General features: G+C 42.1%; 1 protein-coding gene across 8 annotated transcripts in view; it reads left to right on the top strand.

Annotated features, from left to right (window-relative positions):
- Positions 1-25,898, top strand: part of ank3a (ankyrin 3a) — a 122,781-nt gene extending 96,883 nt beyond the window's left edge. For 4 of the 8 annotated variants that reach the window (XM_037542141.1, XM_037542147.1, XM_037542146.1 and 1 more), the window contains 12 exons: positions 2,490-2,571; positions 3,281-10,522; positions 11,294-11,368; positions 12,747-12,878; positions 13,207-13,350; positions 17,680-17,770; positions 19,833-20,001; positions 21,244-21,324; positions 22,341-22,424; positions 22,818-22,878; positions 23,394-23,488; positions 23,884-25,898. In XM_037542141.1, coding sequence (XP_037398038.1) covers positions 2,490-2,571; positions 3,281-10,522; positions 11,294-11,368; positions 12,747-12,878; positions 13,207-13,350; positions 17,680-17,770; positions 19,833-20,001; positions 21,244-21,324; positions 22,341-22,424; positions 22,818-22,878; positions 23,394-23,476 — 8,244 coding nt within the window. In that variant the 3' untranslated portion in view covers positions 23,477-23,488; positions 23,884-25,898. Of the gene's footprint in view, positions 1-2,489; positions 2,572-3,280; positions 10,527-11,293; positions 11,369-12,746; positions 12,879-13,206; positions 13,351-17,679; positions 17,771-19,832; positions 20,002-21,243; positions 21,325-22,340; positions 22,425-22,817; positions 22,879-23,393; positions 23,489-23,883 lie in introns of those variants that run through there. The other 4 variants (XM_037542142.1, XM_037542144.1, XM_037542143.1 and 1 more) reach the window with 4 other exon arrangements.

The raw sequence follows: 25,898 nt of genomic DNA, 5'->3' as shown, positions 1-25,898 counted from the left end.
CTGAATTTAAGACAAAAAAAACGAACCAAATCTCTCAGTTTTCCTTCATTTTGAATCCTGTTTTATACACTCTTAAAAAAGATGGTTCTTCAGTGGTCATTTAATAAAGACACTGATTCTCTATAGAGTCATGAAGATTCAAAGAGCCATTTGCATGATTAAAAGATTCTCTGCATGGCGAAATGGTTCTTCAGAATGATGGAAAATGTACTGTATATAGCACCAAAAGGGGGTCTGCTGTTGTTATGATGTCAAGCTTGTGTGTAAAAGAAGAACCCTTTTTGGTGCTACATAGAACCCTTTTCAAAATGTTTCTCTATAGAACCATCTACAGCACATTCTCCATCAATCTGCAGAACGATTTCACCATGCAGAGAACCATTTAATCATGCAAATGGCTCTTTGAGTGTTCATGGTTCCGTATAAAACCATTGTCTTTACTACAGAACGCCTGAAGAACCATCTAACACTGAGAGTGTAGAAGCTGCTGGTCCTTTTTTGCCAGCTACATGTTTTATTTCTTGACCGTAAGCCAGCAGAGCTGAGGAAAGACTTGGATGAGTCACCATGTCTCCTCATTGTTTAGTCAGCCGAGGCTCGTAGCTGAGTCAGCTAAAGATACTGAGAACAATGTCACACAGATGGTCAGCTGGCATTAACTTAATCAAAAGAACGCAGCGATCAGTAAAGCTACCACAACAAAAAAACCCTATAAACTCCAGCTTTCATAATATATGACTTGTACAGTACTGTGCAAAACTCAGAGACCCTTCATTTATGGAGTATACAAACTCATCTGTGAATCAAATTCAATGTTTCTGTATCTGTACCTGTATCTTCGGGTTGATCCAGCACAGAAATCCAGTTCAAACACTTCCTGAATCTGGAAAGTCGCCCTTTTCATTCTGTTATCACAAGATCATACATGACTCACGGCAGGAGTTATGAGCCTATGAAGAAGGCCTGAAATGCATGTCATCTGTGGATTTGTGTGTCCATCTACATTCTGTGTGACACTGACCAATGGACACTCAGGAAATCACTAAAGACTGACCCATCATGCCAGAAACCCTTCATTCTTCATTCAGTCTACATCTGAGACACGTGTGAAATGGCGTGCAGAGAGTTTACAGCTGCTGAAGTTGCTGCAGGGGTTTTGGAAAGTAGTGATGTAGATTTTTGAGAATTTTTTGAGAGAGTGTCATTTTACATGAAGAGCCTTTAAAGGAGAGTTTAAGAAGATATGAAGAAATTGAGAAAATGACCTTAGACCCAAAAATAGTCCACGTGCATGAGGAAGGGAAAGGCAATAAGAACAGATCAAACAATGAAGCTGCTGGTGTTCACAGAACAATGGACTGACTATCCCAGAGTCCAGCCCTGAACATTATTGAATGTGTTTGGGATTATTTGGATGCAAAACCAACTTCTAAAGCACTACTGGGACAGGATTCATTTTTCATGGGCAATGTTTATCACCATACGTATGGGATTAGAAATCTCAGTATAAATGACAGAGTTGGAAGTGGCTACTCAATTTACGTTCCACCTTCACTCCAGAAAAATGTACAAAACATGCTAAAGCATTTAATTTATCTACTAAACAGTTCACCCTAACCATATGTCCTACTTAAGTGAACGCACTGGTCATTGGCTTAGGAACTCAAAGCCAACAGACAACATAACAGTGTAAAATCTAACATTTTAACTCTCATTTGTACTGAGCTGTTAATTTGAGGACGGGACATATCAGCTTTATTTTAGCCAGGTTTCCCATTTTATGGAAGGTAGAAGGCATCGCAGTCTTTACTTTACACATGAGTAAAAATGACAGACTTGATGCACTCAGATGGGAATAAAAGATTTTTTTGAGAAACTGAAAGTGGGGCACATGAAACACTGAAACTTCTTATGTTAAATTTAGTTGTTGTGTAATTTTCTGTCAAATGTTTTCAGATTTTTTCCTGATGCCCAAAAAAGAATTTTGTACTTGTAATTTCGTGATAAATTAAATAAATAAAGGAGTGGTCTCTTTTGCACAGTACTGTATAGTGTTCTGTCACTACACTGGTTCTCAACATGGTCTTTGGGGCCCACCAGATGATTCCACATTTCTGATTGTAACCATCACACAGATCTCAAGACCACAAAAATACATGTGATGCAAACTGCCAGATCAAATTTCCAGTGAAATATATGAAGTTCCAGGTATAGCTGAGCTTCCTTTATAGTGGAAATCCCAGATCGATATTCCAATAAATTTTTACTATAAAACCTCTGAGTATCTGAGAGCTAGATTCAACAACGGAATAACAGTGAAAAATGTGTAGTGTGAAACAGACTATTCTTTTTATTTTTTTGTAAATTTGTTGAATTAAACATTTAGTGATGAAGTAGATAAATGCAAATACATAGAGCAGTTAACAGAATAACTTCAGTTCAGAGTCAGTCTGTTCTCTTATAGCCTTTTTCTTTTCCTGTTATTACAGAATGACAACAAAGATCGACGTCATACCTTTGCTTCATTTGCATTACGAAAGCGCTACAGCTATCTGACCGACCCTGCGTCCAGTGAGTTTCAAACTTTCTTCTCCATTTCTTCAGCTAGTTTGCAGTATAGTTAAGGTGTTGTATTAAGTCTGTAATGGGGTTTGGTGAATAAGAATTGGGGATAAAAATGAAGCCTTCAATTCAGATCATATAATGAAAAACATTTTTTGCCTCTGTTCTGTCACCATATTTTCTGGAGTTTTTCTGTTGTATTTCATATAATTCCTTCTCATTCTGCTCAGTATTCAGTTATTTCTGTTTTGCATGTTTCATGCATCAGTTTTGCATTGTATTATTTTACATTTTACACTTTTTATGTTGAATAAAAACACTTTGGCTATTTTATTGTCATTGTCATTATTATATATTTGCGTCTTTTCTTGCTGACAAATCCCTTTCTAACATTTTGTTATAATTAATTTATGTTTATACGTAAGAGTTTTGTACAGTCTGCCTACATTTCACAGCTGTGCATTTGTGGTTTTCTTTTTGTTAGTTTACATTCGTTATTTTCCAGGAATTTTTATTTTCACTTTTTGTCACCATCAACTTGTCAAAGTGCTTTCATTATTTCCAGTGATGATCTATATCAACAGTTTCCAACCTTTGCTTTTTGCTGGCACACCTTGACTAACCTTTCTGACTAAACTTCTTTCTTGTCTCTCTGTTTTCTCTCTTTTAACAATTTCTGTTCATTTTTATGTTACGTTTGTTAATTTGCTTATGTTAGAAACAGCCGAAAGAGGCCAGAACTCCACTCCGAAAACCACGTCGCAGCCTTCTGGCTACGCTTACAAGCCTGTCTTTACGACACGCTCCTACCAGGCTTGGGCAACCAGTCCGCCTGTCAGTGCCACCGGACAGGCCAAGTCTGGTTTTGGCTCCCTCTCCAGCTCCTCCTCCAACACCCCCTCTGCCTCCCCACTGAGATCCGTGTGGTCTGTAAACTCTGCCTCCCCCATCAGATCAGTCATCGGAGGCTCACCTGCATCCTCCATCAAATCTGCCAGTGACGTTGCGTCACCAATACGCTCCTACAGAACCATCTCGTCTCCGATAAAGACAGTTGTGCAGCAAGCCCAGTATCCAGTCCAGGCTTCCCCAACCTTCCTTTCATCCCCAGGGAAGAACACTCCTGACTCTGTCTCTGTAAAAGGCCTGGCAGCCCTTTCTGCCAGAACCTCGCCAGTTCCTGCTGGGGGTTCACTTCTAGAGAGATCCTCCATCGCTATGACCCCGCCTGCTTCACCCAAGTCCTCTCTGAACATGTATAACTCCAGTTTACCCTATAAATCTGTCGTAACCTCAAATGCTCCATCAACCGGTTCCCCCATTAAAACTGTCCCAGGCCTCTCCTCAATCCGAACAACTGATTCTTCCAGCTCCCACAGGGGATTCCTCAGTTCCCTTTCCTCACCACTTAAAACCAACTCCAGCTCCAGTGCAGCAGCCTTGATCAATGGGACAGTTTCACCCACTAAGTACCGCTCCTCCTCCCCCAATTCACTCATGTCTGGCACCCTACAGGAGAGGATACAGGCTACAACCAACGCTGCCACCACCAGTGTAAATGCTGCCTTCGATGAAGTGGAGAAGACACTAAACTCCTGCTCTGCAGGCTACGGCACACTCAAGTCTATGTCGTCCTCTCCATCTTCTTCCTATCAGTCCATCCGGTCTTCAGGTTCCAGCTCCATTTATGCCTCCCTTAGATCGCCTCCGAACTCCACCACCTCCGTTACTTGCAGCACAATCACAGTGCCTGTTTACTCAGTCATAAATGTTTTGCCAGAACACCAGTTCAAAAAGCTTCCAGATATATCCAAATCAACAGCAGCTCTTTTGTCCCCCAGAAGGACCATGCCCCCAGAGGCCAATGCCCAAACACAGTCTTCCTTTGCCAAAACTCTGTCTCCAGTGAAAACGCCTCTGTTCATGTCCCCTGCAGCCCTCAAGTCCACCTCCCCATCCCCGCTGTCCAACAGTCAAGAGATACTGAAGGATGTTGCTGAAATGAAGGAGGATCTAATCCGAATGTCAGCCATTTTGCAAACTGACACAAGTTCTGTCTCCAAAAACTTCCACTCTGACTCTCCTAAAGAGCATAAGATGGAAGATGAGGAACCATACAGGATTGTAGAGAAAGTCAAACAAGACTTGGTCAAAGTTAGTGAGATACTAACCAAGGATGTTCTGAGGGAGAGTAAAGCAAACATCAAAAACAGCAAGGTTGAAGAAGATCTAGAGGATGATATTGATGACCTCCAGCAAAATGGATGGAGGTGCCCCCCTCGGTATGAGACGGTGGCGCCTCAATCAAAAATAAAAAACATTCCTGACAGAGACTTTAACTTAGCAAAAGTAGTAGAGTACCTAACCAATGACATTGGCACAAGCTCCCTGTCAAAAATTGTAGAAGCAAAACAGACAAGAGAGGAAGTGAGGAGAGAGGGAGAGGAGAAACAGAAGCGTGTCTTAAAACCTGCCATTGCAGTTCAAGAGCACAAGCTCAAAATGCCCCCCTCAAACATGCATGCATCCCCCTCAGAGAAAGAGCTTTGTAAGCTAGCAGATACATTGTTTGGAACAGATGTGGTTCTTGACTCCCCAGATGACATCTCTCATGACCAAGATAAAAGTCCACTGTCAGACAGTGGGTTTGAGACTCGGAGTGAGAGGACTCCTTCAGCGCCTCAGAGTGCTGAAGGTTTGGGGCCCAAAGCGCTATTCCAGGACATCCCTCCAGTCATCACTGAAACACGGACTGAGGTTGTACATGTTATACGGAGCTACGAGCCTCCAGAGGACTCCAAGGAGCCTGTAATGGAGGAGGTTAGGATGGCAAAACCTCCAGCCCGATGCGTTGACACAGAACCTAGATCACCTGGTGGCTCAATCAAGGAGAGAGTGAAAGCCTACCAAGCCAGAACAAATCCAGAGGAAGATATGGTTGGCAAAGGCATGCGGCTCAAAGAGGAGACTCATATTACAACCACTACACGCATGGTGTATCACAAACCACCGAGTAAAGAGGTTACATCAGAGAGACTTGAGGAGACTATGTCTGTAAGAGACATCATGAAAGCCTTTCAATCAGGCCGAGATCCATCCAGAGAGATAACTGGCTTGTTTGAGCACAAAGGCAGCATTGAGGGAGTGGACCAATCTCAGAGGCCTCTGGATAGAGACTCAATGCCCAAAGTGGAGCGCATCATTGAGGTTCACATTGAGAAAGGAAATAAGACCGAACCAACAGAGGTCATCATTAGGCAAACCAAAAATCACCCTGAGAAAGAAATGTACATTTACCAAAGCAGTAGTGGAATGAAGGAGCTTCAAAACAAAGAGGAAATTGAACAGCAGGAAGAGCAAGAGCCTGAGGAATCCCTGCCCTGCTATTTGGACTCCTCCAGATTGAACACGCCTGTTTTTCAGGAGGATGATAGCTCTGCCCAGCTAATGGGTGATGACTCGTACAAAACTCTGAAACTACTTAGTCAGCACTCAGTGGAATACCATGAGGAAGAATCGGCAGATACGAGGGGAGAGTCATACAAATTTGCAGAGAAAATGCTCTTCTCTGAGAAATTTGACTCTTCTCATTCTGACTCGGATGAATCCGTGATCGATCGATCTCGTTACTATGAAGAAGGAACACATGGTGGCTCAATGAGAGAATTCATGCTCAAACCTGACAAGCAAGGCACAGCCTCAAAGGACAGTGAAAACTATGACAAGCTAACTTTGCTGCAGTATGCTTCTGATTCTGGTAGTCCTAAAAAGTCATTTTGGACAAGAGCATCTGAAGACAGACAGAATAAAAATAGAGACAAAATGATATACGAGGACAGAGTAGACAGAACTGTCAAAGAAGCAGAGGAGAAACTTAGTGAAGTGTCACAGTTTTTCCGTGATAAAACAGAGAAATTGAACGATGAGCTCCACTCCCCTGAGAAGAAGCATCGTAGGCCAGATGCTCGAGAGACTAGATCTGGACCTAGTTCTACCTGCAGCAGCCCTGAGAGATCAGTGTTTAGGAATGGAGGGAGTGGAGAAGAGTGGAGCAGAGACAGGTTCAGAGACAAGTATGGTGCTCATGACCGGAAGTGTGCCAGCCTTCCTAGCAGCCCAGAAAGACGTGCTTTGCTTCTATATAATGATGACAATGGAAAACAAGGTGACTGCTCATCAGCAAGTAGTGCAAGCGAGTCTTCTAAATACCACCAGCCCTCAACATCCAAGGTTAGTTCAGTTAGAATGAAATTTGAAGCAGAGGCTCAAAAGCAAGATAAGGGTCCCCAGTGGGATCAAAATTCTGGATCCCCAGTAAGAAAGCTACAGGAAAGTAAATTGCCCATTTATCAAGTTTTTGCTGGGGGGAATCTCCCAAAATCATCAGACTCTTCCAAAGCTGAACATAGCCCAAAGAAAGTTCTAGAAAGTGAGAGTGGGCAAAGTTATAATGTCAGGAGAGCCCAAGCACTTGCTGATAGAAATAGAAATGTGTCAGATAACACCAGTCCAAAACATCAAAAAAGTGTTCATAGCAAAGAGCAAGATGTAGATAAAGATCGGAAGATTTTCAAAACTTGGGAAAGTCATGGCAATGGACACCATAAAGCGCCAAAGTCAAAAATGTCTCACACCCTAGTTCAAGATGCTATGGTTGATAGTGAAGAGAATCGAAATTCCACTAAAGGGGAAGCAACCAAAAAGATCATATATACAGAGCTAGTGATTCGAGAAGACCCCAGTAGCACTGAGAAATACAGTGGTTCTCAAAAAAAAAACTCGGAATCACAAATTCCTATTAGGGTTTCATCTAGTTTTATAGACCATCACCAAAGTAGTACTTTAAAGCTAGATTCATCTGTTAAATCTGATGGAGTAGGGTCCCACATACCAACGTTAGATAGAAGTGAGCACCATTGTAGTTCTGATGCAAACAAATCATCTAGTGATGTGTTGTCAGTAGGAAATTCTACCATAGTCTGCAATGGTGTCGGTAGCGACCAAATCGAATTTATTGAGAGAGTGAATCCTAGTGTGACTGCAGACATCAAGCCTCTGCCAGTTTATGTCAGCATTCATGTAGACAAGCAGTACGAGAAGGAGACAGCCACTGGGCAACTTAGCACCTACAAAAAAGTAGTTAGCCATGAAAGTCGAACAGTACATGAGACGAGGGGTGCATTCTACACAGTCAAACAGAAACAGCAGTGTTCACCTCAGGGCAGCCCAGAGGACGACACACTAGAGCAGGTGACTTTCATGGACAGTTCTGGAAGAAGCCCTGTCACTCCTGAAACACCCAGCTCTGATGAGGTTAGCTATGACTTCAATTCCAGAGCGCCAGAATCTGTAATTGGCTCCATAACTAGCATGCCCAGCCCAATACCAGAAGAGTCAGAGGAAGAGGAGCAACCCAAGACTTTCATCTTCAGGGAACTACCAGCAGAAAAAGCCAAACCTGCCACTCCACCAGAGTCTCCAAAAGGGAAGCATGAATCACCTGGGAAAAGAACAAAAGACAAACGGGTAGCTTACATTGAGTTTCCTCCACCTCCACCACTAGAGACTGAACAGTCTGACCATGAAAAGAAAGTGTCATGCCCATCGTCTGAGGCAGAAACAGAGATGATGGAGGTAAATCTCCAAGAGGAGCATGATAGGCACCTCCTTGCAGATCCTGTGATCCGAGTCCAGCCACCTTCTCCTCTTCCTCCTGGAGCTGACAACTCTGATTCCAGTGACGATGAGTCTGTCTTTCAACCCATTCCTCTCAAAAAGTACACCTTCAAAATGGCAGAGGAAGGTGAAAAACGTGTGAGGCCTCGAAAGCCAGAGAGAAATGGTTCTCACCTCAAAGAGTCAAGTGTGAATGGTGTCATCAAAGGAGATGATGTGGACTTTGAGCAGAACGGCAATGACCAGTCAATCACTGACTGCTCTATAGCTACAACTGCAGAGTTTTCCCATGACACCGATGCTACAGAGATAGACTCTCTTGATGGTTATGATCTGCAGGATGAGGATGATGGGTTGAGTGATCCCAAAACCTCCAGCCTGTCAAACGATGGAAAACCAGGTGATCGATCCTTCAGCCAGAGCAAGCTGGAAGTGATTGAAGAGGAAAGCACTCCTAATGAGGATACTGGAGAAAAAGCAAAATCAAAAAGCAACTCATCAAGCAAAAAATCAGACAGTTCTAAAGATCGAGAAAAGATCTACTCCTTGGAGGGAAGACACCCTGACAGACAAGGGTTTGCAGACTTTAGCTGCAAACTTGAGGAGGAAATGAATACAACATTCAAAACAGTTGCCACCAAAGGCTTGGATTTTGACCCATGGTCCAGCAAAGGAGCAGAGGACGGAGTATTTGACACTAAAGGCAAAGATGAAGATCCAAAGCCTTTTGGTTTGTCAGTGGATGACAAGTCACAGGCTACCACACCAGACACCACTCCGGCTCGAACACCAACTGATGAGAGCACCCCAACTAGCGAGCCCAACCCCTTCCCCTTCCACGAGGGCAAGATGTTTGAGATGACCCGCAGTGGCGCTATTGACATGAGCAAGCGGGACTTTGTTGAGGAGAGGCTTCAATTTTTCCAGATTGGTGAGCATACCGCAGATGGGATGTCAGGGGACAAGGGCAAAGGGGGCAGAAGTGCGGGGGTAGGTGCCTCCCAAACAAAGGCAGGGGAGAGAACTGTAATGGGGAAGGTAGAGGCCACCACAGACATTACACCATCCAGAGGCAGCCCAGCTCAGGTCGGCACTGGCTGCATGGATGCACCTCCATGCACTGACACTGTAGGCGAAACTGCCTCCTCTTGCACTGTCACGGCCTCCAAGGTCGACTCTAAATTGCGCACCCCTATAAAGATGGGAATCGCTGCCTCCATAACCATAAAGAAAGACTCTGGTTCAGCTGAACTGAGTGAATTTAAAGCAGATGCCTCAGTGAGTCAGGTGCCAGAGTATGTTAGCTTGGAAACCCACACAAATGAAGGTCAGTTTGTTAGTAGAACCTCTGATTCAGCTTCAACTGAAAGGAAAGATTTCCCCTCAGAGAACTGCAATAACAACAATAACCTAGAGCCCTCCAGTGTCCAGGCTAACTACATCCAGTGTGGTAGTGTAGTGTTCAACCTCCAGTCATCCTCTGAACCCACTCTCCAGAAAGCCAGCAGGATAGAAGCCCAGTTCTGTAGGGTTTCCACTGAGACAGCAGAGGACAGCTCCAGTACTCAGAGTCATCAGGGGAAAGCAGACTCTCAGAAAGAGATAGACATCAAAGGTCAGCCCAGGTCTAGACTCCCAGTCAAGGCTGCAGGGTTCACCTTTAACAACCAAAGCTCAGGAAAGCAGAAACCTAGGCAAGCTGTCAAACCTGAGGCTAGGAAAGTGGACCCTGCGTCTAGCACACTAGAGCCCAGATCTAGAATTCCAGTCAAAGATGTCAAAAGGAATGGTTCTATCAGTTCTTCTACTGCAGGGTGCAGGTCAGGGAAGCTTGGGGAGGCAGAGAGAATCGTCAGGCAGGTAGTTTCCCCCCAGCAGCCAACCAGAGATAGGTCATCAGGGGTGGCTTTGAGCAACTGTTCAGTTAGTGAGGCAGACCGAGCCAACCTAAGTGAGCTATGTAGGCAGTCGATCAAGTTCTTTCAGAGCATTAGCGGGGGAGCAGCAAAAGTGGCGGATCGCCTTTCAGACGAGGAGAAACAGACGCAGGCAGAGCAGTCGGAGGAGGACAGCAGCACGTCACGAAGCACCTCCCTATCGGACCCCTCCCAGTCCCAGCCCTCCCTCTCTGCCGGCTCCTCCCGAGGGGTCACACCCTCAAGGTCAAAGGTCACGAGGTCCGCGGGCAGTGAGAGGAGGAGGACTAGGCGGACAGGAGGAGGGAAGGAGGGCAATAAGGGCGCAGGTGCTCGCGGGGCGCCCCCCGTCGCGGAGATCAAGCCTAGTTTGTAAAACTTTATTGAAAACTTTACTTGATCCTTAGTTGCATGAGCCGTTGTGATTGACTGACTGGATTGCCTGTGGCGTGAACAGTAGCTGTCATTCTCTGTCATTCTTCTCCCATCTCTGTACTGTGTGAGTGTTACTGTACCTGTCCTTGTCGGATCCCCTCTTCTCTCTCTCTCCCCCACCTTTGACAGTCGGTGTAGCATGTTAGGGAGGGAGGGGCCACTGGACAGTCTGTCTGTGCAAGAGCCGCTAGCAGGAAACTGCGGTCTCAGTGTCTATTTTTCACCGTCAGTGAACTGTGTTACTGGGATTGTACAGGATGCCTGCATGCCTCTTTTCATCATCAGAAGAGTCACCCTCCTTTTAATGTCTGAAAAAAAGCAGACCCTTTGTTACATTTTGTTTCTTTTAATGTATACTTTAGTAGAGTCACGATGATTGCCTGCATAGTTTCTGTAGAATTTCTATTCACAGAAGCATTCAGAGCACCATGTGTTTTTAGACACAGCAGTTCGTCATCTTGTGTGTGTGCTGTTCCTTTTCTTGCCTCTCTCAGCGTGTCTGGTACGTTTTGCAGTATGATCCTCCACATACACGTCCACTAGTTTGGAATAACGGAGCTCTGATCACCCATATGCCCTTAATCAAACAGCAATGTTTGGCCAGAAAAGGATGCAGCCACTTGTGTTTCTATGGCTTTGAATGGTTTGTGATTTTGACTGATCAATGCTAATAGTTCGTTTGTCTGGTGTTTTGTGTTTCCCAGGTCCGCAAACCCCTTGTGAGAGGACGGACCTTCGCATGGCCATTGTGGCCGATCATCTGGGACTCAGCTGGACAGGTTAGACTTGTCATGCTTATATTTGGATCAATTTGGATCAAATTCAAAGTTAAAACATATTTCTGACTTCCTGACTTCCTGATTATAGGCTAAAATCTTTTTGCATTGAGTGAACCTAGACCATAATTATTTTGTATTTTATTAAAGTAAATGTCACTACACTGTCATAACACCACTGAAACTTTATCATGTTTCGGTAGTGACAGTTATAGCTCACTTTAAGCAGACCAGCTTTGAACATCCAGAAAATCACTATATTTTTCATTAAAGCGCTTTTTTTTTACAGCCGGAGTGCACTTTTTAATAATCTGTCCTCAAAAACAGTCCAAATATTTGGAAGTAAATTATTTAAGATGGGATATTGTGCCCTTTTTTCATTTGGGCGATTTATTTGTTTCTAGATTTTGTAACGTTTTAAGGTTTTTTTATGGTTTAGGAGATGGTTAGTGGTTAGATATCAATGTGAATGTTGTAGAATATTAAGACTTTGATGTTGCACTGCCTCCTTCTGGCTAAATGTGCTGTTACACTGCAGCAAAGTACTGCATTCTTCTTTGTATGCTTAGTTCAAAATTTGGAATCACTTGCGATATTAGCGATTTATATAATGTTGTATGCACTAATAACTCATGTGGATTTAAATATGACAAATATAAACTAATCACCAAAAGGTATTTTAGATATTTGATATGAATGTTTCAATAATTATGTGAACAAGAGGTGATTTAAATGATAAATAATATACCATAATGAGCAATTTGCATTCATATTTTGCGAAGTTATCTGTCTTAAGATTTGATCTCCACCACTGAAATATGATAAATTCTGGATATTAATTTTATTAAAACTTCTTGATGTTATTTTTTTATAAATGTATCTGAAATTAATCTATGTTATAGAAAACATTGATTCCAGTCATTTGAACTCATAAATTTGTGCTGATATTTTCCAATAAAAGTCGTTCTTAATGTTTAAGTGCATTGCATAGCTAGTATAGGCTTTTGGTGGATCTTATATAATTTCCATTATTTGTATCTTTACACTGTTCTGGTTGACCACCTGTAGAGATTTGTTGGTAGATCTAATGTCCATATTAGTTCTGATGTTATTAACTGTCCAATGAAATTCAAATATATTAAAAGGGAATCATAATCATCATAATCAAAGGGAATCAATAATGTGTGATGGCTATTTCACATCTTCACAAATACATTAAACCTTTGATGATTACTATAAATTGATAGTTTCTAACACATTTTTTCCTTCATAAGTGACTATTTTTATACACACAGACCTGGTGCAGTGTGCTCAGTAGTGCTGTGCTGTTTTGTGCTGCAGTCTGCAGTGTTGTTTATTTGTGTTTATGATGCGATTGCAGAGCTGGCTCGAGAGATGAATTTCTCGGTGGATGAGATCAATCACATCCGCACAGAGAACCCCAACTCCCTCACCGCCCAGAGCTTCATGCTGCTGAAGAAGTGGGTGAGCAGAGACGGGAAGAACGCCACCAGTGAGTCTTTTCTAAAAGTTTCTCTATTCAGCCTGTAGCAGTTTAGTCCTGCCCATTCATCTTATAGCAGATTAGCCCTGCCCATTCAGTTTATAGCAGTTTAGCCCCACCCATTCAGCCTGCAGCAGTTTTGCCATGCTCATTCACAGTTAACGTATAAGTGTGAATGGAGCTTATTTGCATTTGTCACATATATATAAAATAAAGCAGCCTGTTGTAGGATTTGGGCCCTTAAAACATCAAAAAGCTGTTGATATTTACAGAGATGTGAGTTTTGTATTGAATTTACTCACCATAATGCCTCTAACACTGTGGCCTGTTTCTCCAGCGGATGCGCTGACTGCAGGGCTGACCAAAGTGAACCGGATGGATATTGTGACTCTTCTGGAAGGGCCCATATTTGATTATGGTAACATTTCAGGCACCAGAAGTTTTGCAGATGATAGCGCTGTGTACCAGGAGAAAGCGGATGGTAAAGTTTAGACCCATCTAGCTGATCCCCTCCCCCCCACCCTCACACCTATCCCTCATTTTTCCTTTTCGTTAATCCTCCTCTGGGCTTCTGGAGGCGTCACATGTTCCTGGATGGAAGGGCCTACTGTGTAATCGCTGTGATTACTGTGAGATTTTTCTGTCTTGGTTTTTACCTGCCTCTTATGTTCAGAATCTGCTGCTTTTCCAGAAGAGCATCGCTTAAATAAATACTGAAAGCACTGAGCGATACTCACAAAACCTAATCACAGTATATTTATCCATTCAGTGCTGATACTTATGTTTCCCAGTATAGTTTGTCTGAACAGCAGTTTGAATCCGTAAGAAAATATTTGAGTGAAAAAATTAAGACATGTTCCTCAAACTCACTGACCCTAATTTTGCTTTCTATAATTTCAACACTGAAAACAGCTTATGCTAGCCTACTGTGCTACCTGAAAGTAGCTGATGCTAGCAGACTCTGCTAACTGAATATAGCTAAAGTTAGCTAACTCTGCTAACTGAAAAGAATTACTGCTAGCTATCTCTGCTTATTGAAAATAGCTAATGCTAGCTATCTCTGCTGTGTAGAATCGAAATTGAATTAAGAAATTTGGACATTTTCTTCAAACTCACAGCCTTTTTTACTCTCCATATTTTCAGGACTAAAATGCTAACTCTGCTCATAAAACAGCTTGGGTTAGCTTACTTTTTAATTGAAAACAGCTAATCTGCAACTCTGCTAACTGAAAGGAGCTAACGCTAGCAAAATCTGCTAAGTGGACATAGCTAACTTTAGCTAACTGTGATAGCTAGGAATACCTAATGCTAGCTAACTCTGCTAGCTGAAAATAGTTAATGCTAGGTAACTCTGCTAACTGAAAGTAGCTAACTCTGCTGTGTAGAACAAAATCAAACTGTATCTTTAGCCTCAAAATAAAAAAATCATAAGAGAAATATATGTATCCTTATCATTATTTCAATATTAATTATAATAATAATACATTTACTGTCCAGGCCTAACAGACTGCATTCTGAACCTGAAGAACAGGAGTTGTGTTTGAAGGCCCTGAACACATCAGCCCTGTTTTACTGTTTGTTTAAAACACCCTTTACACTGTGTGATATTGTTGCCCTCTCCGTCCCCCCTCCCTCCCACCCCCCTCCCCTGTATGCATGGGTCTGGATATGAACATGCATGTGTACAGTCGTGCAGGGTGAAGCAGCGTGTGCATGATGCTTCCACTCCGTCAGTGAGGAAGTCTGAACTTTACTGTAACTCACTCTTCACAGGAACTGTCACTGTCCTTAATGTCGTTAATGCCCTGATTAATCGAATGAAGACACTTTGTATGAAATGAAACGTATTATAGTGCTTATAAGTGTAGAATTAAAGACTGTAAGTGTGCAGCTACTGTAATGATAATATAATTTTCTTTATGGACAAAAGCTACAGAGATTAAAAAAGAGAGTAGTCTATCTTAAAATCTAATCCACCCCAACAGCCCACACCCACCCTCCAGCCACCCCAAATGTATTCAGTCAGTTGAGACGTATTTAGTGTCTGTGGATTATTTCTTGAGCTTTAACATTGGAGCTGCCAGATGATGTTTGATTATAGTCCAGCATATTTCTGACATTTTATAGCATAAAATTGTATTATATCATAAAATAGATAGATAAATAGATAGATAGATAGATAGATAGATAGATAGATAGATAGATAGATAGATAGATGGATAGATCACAGTGAGTCACACAGTGTCAGAAACCACATAATCAAGACTATTAGAGATACTGAACACCTCCACACACTCTGACACATGCAGTTAGCACTGTGCTAATTGGTGGGTATAAGCATCCATTACTGGTTAGTTACATTAGCCTCGTAGCTCCAGTGCTAAAACTAAACAATAAAATTCAGACACCAAAAACGTCCTGGCTGATCCACTACATTTTAGGGTGTGTTTGTATAAATGTGATTTTTGCTGAACTATCACTTTAATGAAATGCATGCTGGTATCCTGTAGGTGTGTGTGCTGGTTGTGTTAGAGTTGTGTGTGTGTTGCTGTTTGATGTGGTTAAGTTGACCGCATGCCCTGAGCCAGAACTTGCTCCTCCGCCTCGCTCCTGCGGCTTTCTCCTCCATCTATCCCTCGTTACTATCTCGATGGATGGAAAAAGACTGAGAGGAAGAAGCAGATCCTCCTCTCTCAGGAGCCTCCCTCTCTCTCCAAATCGGACTCCTCCTTCCTCCTTCATTCTGCTCCTACAGTAACATCCATCCATCCCTCCATCCATTCAGCCATCCATCCATTCATTTATCCCTCCATCTCTTTGTTCATCTTCCATATTCATTTTGTCTACCTGTCATTCAGTGTTTGCGTGTGTGTGTTTGTGTGTTTGAGCTGCACAACATGGACAAAACACCAGGACTGTGATTGTATTGCTTCATATCATAATTATAGAACATCTCATATTGAACCCATAAACATGTATGTCCAGAAGAGTCTAGTGTTCCTTCTAAGATGAAGGGTAATAATAGTAATAATGCAGTAACAGCCTCTACTCTTCTGGAAAGGCTTTACACTACACCAGGGGTCGGCAACATGCAGCTCCACAGCAGAATTAGTTTTTAAGATTTTTAGGTAAAAATCAATTTATCATCCTTTGCAGTGAAATAAAGCTCTGCTGATCGTTCAATGCAGTTTTAACAGTAAGTGGTCTTAAACTCTGGAGTTAATGTAGAATTGCTATTTCACTGCTAATAAGATAAGCACAGACTGCTGGTCACCATAGCACAACACCATAGACAACAGTCTTGCCTAGCTAGTAGCTAACGAAAAGACAAAAACAAAGATTTAAGACAAATGTTGATCATTTAGAGATGACTTATTTGTGTTTATAATCACTCCGGCTGGTTTCCTGATACGTTTAATCTGCAACAAGAAACTGCCAAACTCTAAAAAGTTGCGAGGCTGAAATCAGTTTCTCAATAAAATTTTCCCGTTCCACCTTAAATGGTGCAGCAGTTATATTTATTTAAGGTGGAACGGAAACATTCAAGCAAGAAGCTGGTAAATGAGAAGCTTCAGCCTTGTAAAAGTTGAATGTTGAAAGACGTTTTACAAGAATCTGTTCTACTTTTACTGGAAAGTTTCCTGCCAGAGATGTGAGAAAAGTGGCTGTAGCTGAGCTAAAGCTTAAAGCACAGCAAAGAAAGTCTGTGTTTTCATTTATTTATTTTTTTAGTCTATACTAGAACATCAGCACATGTTCTAGGCATAAAACTGTTGTGGCTCCCAAGGTGGTTTGATTTCTATTGGAAGGACAAAATGGCTCTTCTTAACAGTTGGGTTGCGACCCCTGCACTAAAAATTAGGATTCTTTGAGGGTTCTTCCCCTTGACATCTTGACCAAATAATTATGCAGGAATTTTGAAAAATTCCCCTTCAGAGGGTTCAGTATTGTGCAGCTCAGTGCCCGTGTGCTGATTTCTTGTGTTCAGTGTCACCGTGTCCACTCGTGTGTATGTGTCCTGCAGGTTATCTGTCCATCCTGGCTGAACTGCAGGGTTCTGCCCCCCCCTCTGCCCCCCCCACCCAGCTGCCCCTTCAGTTTGACCCTGATCTGCCCCCCGCCTACTGCCCTTCCTGGGGGCAACAGCACTTCACTGAGGGGGCGGCAGCAGCACACAGCCCCAGTGTGACTCCGTCCAGGCCCAGTGACCTCGCACTAAGCCCTCACACATACACACACACCACAGCTGACCCTAACACACACACATGGCGCACTGCTGACCCCCACACACACTTGCAGGACCCCATAGAGCTCTGTGAGGTCCCACTCTCACCTCCAGAACATCAGACACCTGCTGTTCCGGCACAGTCCACTCTCACTGCCTCCACTCTCTCCAAGGAAGAAGCTCCACCAGCAGCGCAGAGGGAGAGCGAGGAGAGGCAGAGCGAGGAGAGAGAGAGAGGGATGGAGTCTCTTGAACAGAGCGAAAAAACAAAGCAGAGAAAAGAGGAGAGTGAGGATCCACCACCATCATCATCATCTTCATCCTCATCGTCATCGTCACCATCGTCCACTGATTATAAAGCTGAAGTTCCAGTCCAGGGTGAGAACAAAGGTGGTGGTGAGGGTGGCCCCTCCCCCCGACCATGGGCGGAGGTGATGAGGGAGGAGGAGGAGAGAGGGCAGGAGCGACAGCACCACCTGCTGGCCCCGGGCAGCAGCAGAGAGAGAGAGGAGGAGAGAGGGAAAGAGGGAGAGGGAACGAGGGATGGTGGAGGGGTGGAGTTAGAGGTGTGTTCACTCTCCACAGGCTGGATCGGTGAGAACCCCAGTGGCAACGCAGAACCGCTCGCTCAGGGGCGGAGCCTCAGCACTGACCTCATCGACAGGCAGGACAACAGGTAGCACCTAGCCAATCAGCACACACCAATTCATTAATTATTTCATAATTGCAGTTGCATGGTGCAATTAAGCAATGATGCTATAACAGATGGTACATTATTGCAAATCAATAATTCTGATGGCAGTATGGACAGAAAACCTAACCACAGTATATTTTTTCATATTGTTCAATTGATTGATAGTTTCAATAATTATTATACTTATTTCCTCTCACTAATTTTAATCTTGAATAGTATTTTCATGTATGAATAAAATGAAATACCTATTCTGGTGTAGTACACAAAAATATCTAGCAATTAAATGTCAAGTCAACACATTTCATGGTGATTCTAAATGCTCCAAATATAATGACAGTATGACAGGTTTATAATGACAGGAAATATATGATAAAATATGTAAACATATAAGAAGTGTATATAGGAATATAGCAAACAATACTTTATGTAATAGTTAAATAATCAAAAGCTAATTCTGCTAACTGAAAATAGCTAATTCTAGCTAACTTTGCTAACTGAAAATATCTAACCCTAGCTAACTCTGTTTACTGAAAATAGCCAATTCTAGCTACCTCTACTAACTAAAATAGCTAATGCTAAGCAACTCTGCCAACTGAAAATAGCTTACCCTATCTAACTCTAACTAAATTAGCTAACTCTAACTAACTTTGGAAACTGAAAATAGCTGATGTTACCTAACTCTGCTAACTAAAAAAAAGTTCATTCTAGCTAACTCTGCTAACTGAAAATAGCTACCGCTAACTTACTCTGCTAATTAGAAATAGCTACAGTTAAATGCTCGAACTAATAATATCTAACTCTAACTCTGCTTACTGAAAATAGCTAACTCTGCTAACTAAAATAGCTAGCTAACTCTGCTAACTAAAATAGCTAGCTAACTCTGCTAACTGAAAATAGCTAACGCTAGCTTACTCTGCTAATTAGAAATAGCTACAGTTAAATGCTCTAACTAATAATATCTAACTCTAACTCTGCTTACTGAAAATAGCTAACTCTGCTAACTAAAATGGCTAGCTAACTCTGCTAACTGAAATAGCTAACTAGATAACTCTGACCTGCTGGTTTGTGCTGTTATGTGTTAACATCTTTATCCCTGTCTAGAGAGTCCACACAGGACCACGTAGTGAAAAACATTTGTTTTGAGTTTACGCCATTGCTTCTAACATTGGACTGATGAAAAGAACAGTGTAATCAATTTAGTGAAATTGCTTCAAACATGTTTTATCTAAATAAAAAACTGTTAATTAAGTTGGTTTGAAAAAGCCAACTTACTGTTCTTCATAGGCTTCTTATTATTCTATACTCAAAAACGAAATGCTACTTCTCCCACAGTTTTTGAGCTAACCACAAAACTTTGCAGGCTTGTAAGTTCTATTCCCCCTTGTGCTTTTCTAAGCGATCTGATGTACGGTTTTCGTAAAATTATCATTCAATGACGATATTTTTTCCCATAGCAAGCAAATGGGCAGAATGTTGGAGACATTCGAATAAACTGTCACAAATTATGTCACACATACACACTCACACACAGTATACACACACTCACATTCATACAGCCTAATGCTCAGCAGTATCAGCACCAATAATGAATTCAAAGGGGAACTGCTTTTAAGGATGCACTGAAATTAAAGTGGCACAAAATTTAAGGTGGAAGATCAATAAACAATTAACAAAATTAATGGTGGAACTCTCTTTAAGGTAGCCCTAAAATTAAAGTGGCAGAGAATTTAAGGTGGAACTTCAATTAACAGAGCACTATATTTAGGGTGACACAGAATTTAAGGTGGAACTTCATTTACGATAGCATCTACCAATGCACCTACCATCCACCTTGGATACTGCAGCATCTGCTTAGCAACATGTTAGTAACATTTTGACAACAATTTTAAGGTTTTAACGCAATTAGCTGGCTTTTTCAAGCCAATTTAAAGTTCATTCACAAACTTTCCCTTTCTAGTTATTATTGTGTTATTGTTCAGACCTGAGGAAAAACGTTGGTCACATTGTTCTTAGGTAACCAAGCTTAATCATTTTTTACCTTTAGTCAGGAAAACTCCAGTGACTCTGTGACATCATCATCCAGAGGGGATTCTGGGAAACCCCGTCAGAACGGCGAGCATTCTGAAACCCCGCCCCGCAGCACAGCGTCACAGGTTTCAGCCAACGGATCAGGGCGAGAGGAAGGAACACTGCTAGTTGAACACAAAGTCAAGGTGAGATTATAACCAGTACTATTATGGAATTATGTAATTATGTCAGATCATTACGGCATAATACCACCATAGGTTAAGAACTGATCCTTATCAACGTTCAGTCATGAAATAATTTGGGTTTTTAAGAGCGTACTTTGACAAAAAAAAATCTAATTTAAACAAATTCCCCCTTATGCTGTATGTAGCTTAATAGCTAACACATGGCATCTAAACATTGCTTATTTAGCACTTGAACTACAAGGCTAATGTAGCTAACAAAAATAGCAAAATAACTAACATGGTGCTGACTGTACGCCTAAACCATCACACTTGCCTCAAACTGTATTGGACTGTTAAATAATCTTACACTGTATGACAGTGGCTATGTTTACATGCAAAGATTTTTGCGTATAGTTTATATGCTCACTCTATTCAACTGTCTGATGGAAAATCTTCGTTTACATGCTCTCTACAAGTAATCCAATGCAAAAAATCCAATGCGCATGCGTGGAGTAGCGCTTAGAGTAAACGTTACCATGACAGCGAACATCACGTGATGTCCAGTCAGCTTGAGATGAGTTTCTAGTTGGGGCGCTTGTGTTTTTAATCGCTTTACACTGATGTCAGACGTCATTCACATTTACTTATAAAGGAAGCGCCGAGAGGAAGACATCGTACTCTGAGACACATAAGCTGGACGTCCGTCCCACCACCAGTTTCTACTCCGCCATGTTGAACATTATAAACCTCTCGCTATGATGCGACGCACATGCGCAGAACATACTCACACATTCCGATTGGAGTGTAATCGGATTCTGGCGCTGCACATATATACACGGTTATTATTCTTCTATTTCACCGATTATTTAGAGGTTTACCCACCTCGTTCAATCGGATAGAAATTGTATTCCGAGCTATTAGTCGGATTATTAATGGATTATTAGGCTGCATGTAAACGTGGCTAGTGTTATTTATAAAAATAGTCATGTTGTCCATTTTTATAGATGTTATAGATGTGTGTAACTACATTGGCCTTGTAGCTCCAGTACAAAACAGAACAAGACATCGGACATGTTTTGGCTAATAAAGTACATTTGATGTAGGGAACACGAATGCAAACTGTTTATTAGAGCTAATATTTTGTCCTCTTTAAATTTAATTTTATCATTTAGAGTTCTTCTACTTTATTATGAAAAGCTGGAACAACCCACACACTAATACACACATTCTTTAAGAGCTGTGTGTTGTAAATACATTCATTAGCAGCGTACAGCTACAGAGTCTGGCTCAGACGAGGAACGCACCGTCACCACGCGAGTGTTCCGCAGACGCCTCGTCCTGAAGGTACATACTTGGAGTGGAACAATGACCTGGGGATGGTTCCAGATCCAAACCCGGCCACTTCAAATTGCCAGTAATGAATGGAAGCTTCCAGGACATGAAACCTGGCCCTGATCCTGGATCTATGTCAGATCCATATCTAGACTGGGGTTAAATTCAAATCTAGCCTGGAGTTGGATCCAGACCCCAGAACTTTAGTTGAGTCAAGATCTGGGTGGGGTTCAAGTCTGAATCTGGACTGCTATTGGGTTTGTATCTGGTGCCATATCTGGGTGAGAAATAATAGTTGGGTCCAGATCCTGGCTAGTTTGGGTCCAGATCCATGCTAGTGTTGGGTCCAGATTTAGGCTATCCAGATCCAGGCCATTTTTGGATCCAGACCCAGAGTAGTATTGGGCCCAGATCCAGGCTAGTGTAGTTCAGCTTTAGGCTAGTATTGGATCCAGATTCATGCCAGGTTTGGATCCAGGTTGATTTCTGGTCCAGATCCAGGCTAGTTTTGGATCCATACCCAGACAAATATTGGGTCCAGACTTAATTTGATCAATATCTTAATTAGTGTAGGATCTAGTTCCAACTGGGGTTGAATTTGGGTCTAGGCTGGTGTTGGATCTGGATCCAGGCTGGTTTTGGTTCTGCATCCTGTATTGGATTTAGATCTGTATTAATTTTGGGTCTCGATCCAGACTGGTTTTGGCTCCAGCGGTCCCAATGGTCTTTCTTGGTTTTGGCCTTAGGTTGTGGTGCCACAGCAGGTGCTTGGTTTGTGGGTTTTTGCACTTTCTGACCATTTACTCAACTCACTCAACTGTATGTGTGAATTTTGTGCTTTGGAGTGTTTTAACCTTTTCCTGATTTGAACTAAAACCAGCCACTGTTTTCCCTGAGGCTCTGCAAATCCACCGTAGGTCCAGATTACCCACACTGCACTGGCTGGCCTAATTCATGCTTGCAGGGTTGGTGTGGTGCAGTGAGGATTGTGTAAGTGTGTATGTGAGTTAAAGTGTTTGTTGCTGTAGGGTGAGGAGGCTCGGAACATTCCGGGAGAGACTGTTTCAGAGGAACAGTTCACTGATGAGGAAGGAAACATCATCACCAGAAAAGTAAAAATACCATCATTCATTCATTCACTTTCCTCTCGCTTTGCACTTTGCCTCTCAGTCTGATGACACCATCTTGTTTGTCTCCACCAATCTGTTCATTTCCTTTCTCTTTCCATCTCCTTTTCCTTTCCCCCTCCTTTCCTTTCTTTTCCTTTCCTTTCCCAATCCTGTTCCCTTCCCTCCTCTCCCTTTCTCTTCATTTCCTTTCCTCTCCTCTCCTTTTCCTTCCCTTTCTTTCCCTTCCCCCCCCCCCCTTTTCTTTCTTTTCCCCTCCTTTCCTTTACTTTCCTTTTCTGTTTCCAACACCCATCTCCTATTTTCTCTTTCACTAGTTCAAACACAAAAGCACAATTTCCATCCATCATCACCCTTGACATTTATATCCCTAAACAGGTGATCCGGAAGGTGATCCGGCGGGTGGATGCTCCAACTCCGGAGGATCAGGATGATAAGGGTGGGTCTCTCCCGGTGTCTCCCTCATCCTGAGGTCAGCGCTGTCGGAGGGGGAGTGACATGTGGGAGTGACTAAACAGAAACAATACATAGTCAGAAAACAGAGGAATCATCTGAAAGAGAAGAGAAAGGAATTCTGGAACTGCTGGGAAATTCAGACAGTTGAACATCTCTAAATTCAATTGTTTCACTGAAATTATTTCATTCATTCCTTTATTCATTCACAGACTCATCTATATCTGAAATGCTGTAGATCACTGTGACTATGTGATGACCTTCTAAAACTGTTCATTCAAATTTCACTCCAGTCAGATCAGATGTTGTTCTTCACTGCTGCTGCTTCTGTTCCACCTGCTCTGAGCTCAAGACCATGAGACTAAAGAGCTTTTACTGATCTGTTTCTAATTCTGCTAATGATTCTTCTCCTGATTTGCAGACGTTTCATGCTCTCACGTTTCTGTGTATTTGCTTATGATCACTTAATTTTTTTATTTCTCCCTGTATTTGTGTGAACAGGGAGATGCTTCGAAGGTGAGGAGAAAGGACGAGAGAAGATCTTCAGAGAAGAAGTTTCACTCTTAGATGCAGCTCAGCATTAGCGGGTAACCAAGGTACTTCCATTTGCTGTTCCACCCTATTATAAACACCTACTTTGCAGTTCCACTCACAGGCCACTTTATTAGAAACACTTTTACCTCCACTCACTGGCCACTTTATTAGAAACACCTGTACCTCCACTAACTGGCGACTTTATTAAACACTTATAACACTTGTACTGTTCTAACACTCACTGGCCACTTTATTAGAAAGACCTACAAAACAACTTTAGTTCTAATGAACTACTGTTCATAACAGTGTTATTTTATTCATTATTATTATCATTATTAATGTTTCATTATGCTTTAATTCTTTCCTTGGTGCCACTAGAGGGCGTCAACAGACTGTGATTCTTTTGCCTGTGACAGTATTGCTGTTTTTGTTAGTGATTTTCTGTTTCTGTTGTTAGGCTCCAGGTTTTGCAGTTTGTTTCTCGTCCGTCTCCAGATGGCAGGGCCAGCAGAGACGAACTCGCAGGAAGGGAACTATTCGGAGAAATGCAGCTTACTAGAAATGCAGCTTAGACAGCTTTCCCACGCTCAGACGCATGGTGTTCTGGGACACGGACCATCCCCTCCCCCACTCTCGCATGAGCATGACAGCACACTCTCCGCCCCTTCCGCTGTCTCACTCTTACCCCTTCCTGTTTCGGAGGGGCCTGGCGAAATCCACTTCCTGTCAGCAGCGGCTTCTGGAAAATTCAGTTTCCTGAGTTGGAGGGACCTATATGGGTACGTTTTTACACCTTTTGGGAGAAACTACAAGACTCCTGCGCTGACTTTTCTGGAAATTTATGGAAAATGTGTCACCTTTTCTGGATGAGTCTCACCTTTCTGGAAAAATGCGTTGCGTTTTCTGGAAAAATCTCACTTTTTCTGTGCATCAGAGGTGCTGGAGTGGATCTTGCTACAGCTTTGGAGGATGCCAAACCAAGACCAACACCGCCGTAACCCAACACACACTCTTTCTTGTGACCAAAGATGGCACAAAAGCTCTTTTTTCACAGAAAACCACCCATGGACGCTTTTTACTCGCTTCCTGTTCCTTCCTATTTGCTTTTCTTCCTTCATTTAGCCCCCTTCTCATCAGGAGGAGGAGGATCGCTGTGGTTTATTTGTGTTTGTTTTAAAATGAAAACAAACAAAAAAACAACACAAGGAAATTTTTTCTGTACATAACTTAACATTGTGTAAAAAAATAACTCTAACAGCCGCCAGGCTCGGGGGAAAGCTCCGATTATGGAGGTGCTTTCGACGTTTTAAGAAAGTTTGAATGAAACTCTTACACGTTGCTCTTGTATAACATTATTAATTATAGAAGGTAGGTTTGTACATGAAAAATAACGTCAGACAGGGGACCTTTCCGTAACAATAAGAAGTTCTCTGCGAATTTGAGCAGTTCTCAAAATGGGAATTTCAGAGTACTATTAATATTTTGCATGCAATCCACCTTATTTTAAGTACCTTCTTTTATAAGTTTGCATTCAAAATAAAATAAAAAAAAGAGACTTTTTTTTCCCTCCTGTGCACATACAGCGCCGAGGAGTCCCACACCTTTTCTATTCTGAAGATCTATAAACAGTGTAGCTGGTTTAAAGTGTGCTGCCCCCTGCTGGAGGAACGAACTGAATGTAACTGCTTAGAAAACTGGCTCATCGTCCAACTATAAGTGTCTGACGTTGTAGGAATATCAGCTAAAACTGTGTAAAAGTCTCTCTCTGTGTGTCCTAAGGCTGTGTGTTTGACCATTATAGCGGTCAAATGTCCTCACAGGGTTTTTTTCCTTAAAGGCTGCTGTGGTTTTTAGCTAAAAAAAACTTTAAAAAGGCTTTTATTTTACCTTTTTTTCAGGTTTCTGGTGAATATTTTCTTCCCGGACGTTTATAATCACATGCAAAATGACGTCAGAGTTAATCATGTATAAAAAAAGTTATTTTACACATCAGATAAATCGTGTTTGTCCCTGTTTAGAGCAGAGTCTGTGTGTTGCCGTGCACTGCGTTGATTTTTAGTTTTTTTCCATTTAGCCGTTTCTTTGCTAATCTGATCTAGTTTGAGTAGAGCGTGTAAAACTAAAGCAGATTGTAGTTTGCTGATTTACTTTTAAACAAGGAAGTGATGTCACGGTAGCGGGGGGGGGGGGGTTTGTCGTTCTACCTCCCCTTTACCTGTCAATCAGTCTGTAGGCAGGGCCTGGCATAGTCAGTTTGCGTTCGTTTGGTTTGATAACCCGTTTTCATCCTTTTTAATGTAAAAAATTCTTACTTACCGAGTGAAGCCATTTAAACTGAACTGTATTCTAGCACTTTGGTTATGAAAGATCTTCTCTTTTAGAAGCTAGCAGCTACGATGCCACCATAATGTTTCAAATGTCTTAAAAGAATCAAATTTAACAATAAATAAAGACATTGATTTTACAAACCTA

Source organism: Pygocentrus nattereri, chromosome 10, assembly GCF_015220715.1.
Source record: "Pygocentrus nattereri isolate fPygNat1 chromosome 10, fPygNat1.pri, whole genome shotgun sequence".
NCBI lineage: Eukaryota > Metazoa > Chordata > Actinopteri > Characiformes > Serrasalmidae > Pygocentrus > Pygocentrus nattereri.
Note: the sequence above shows the minus strand (reverse complement) of the source record. Positions and strands in the feature narration are given on the sequence as shown.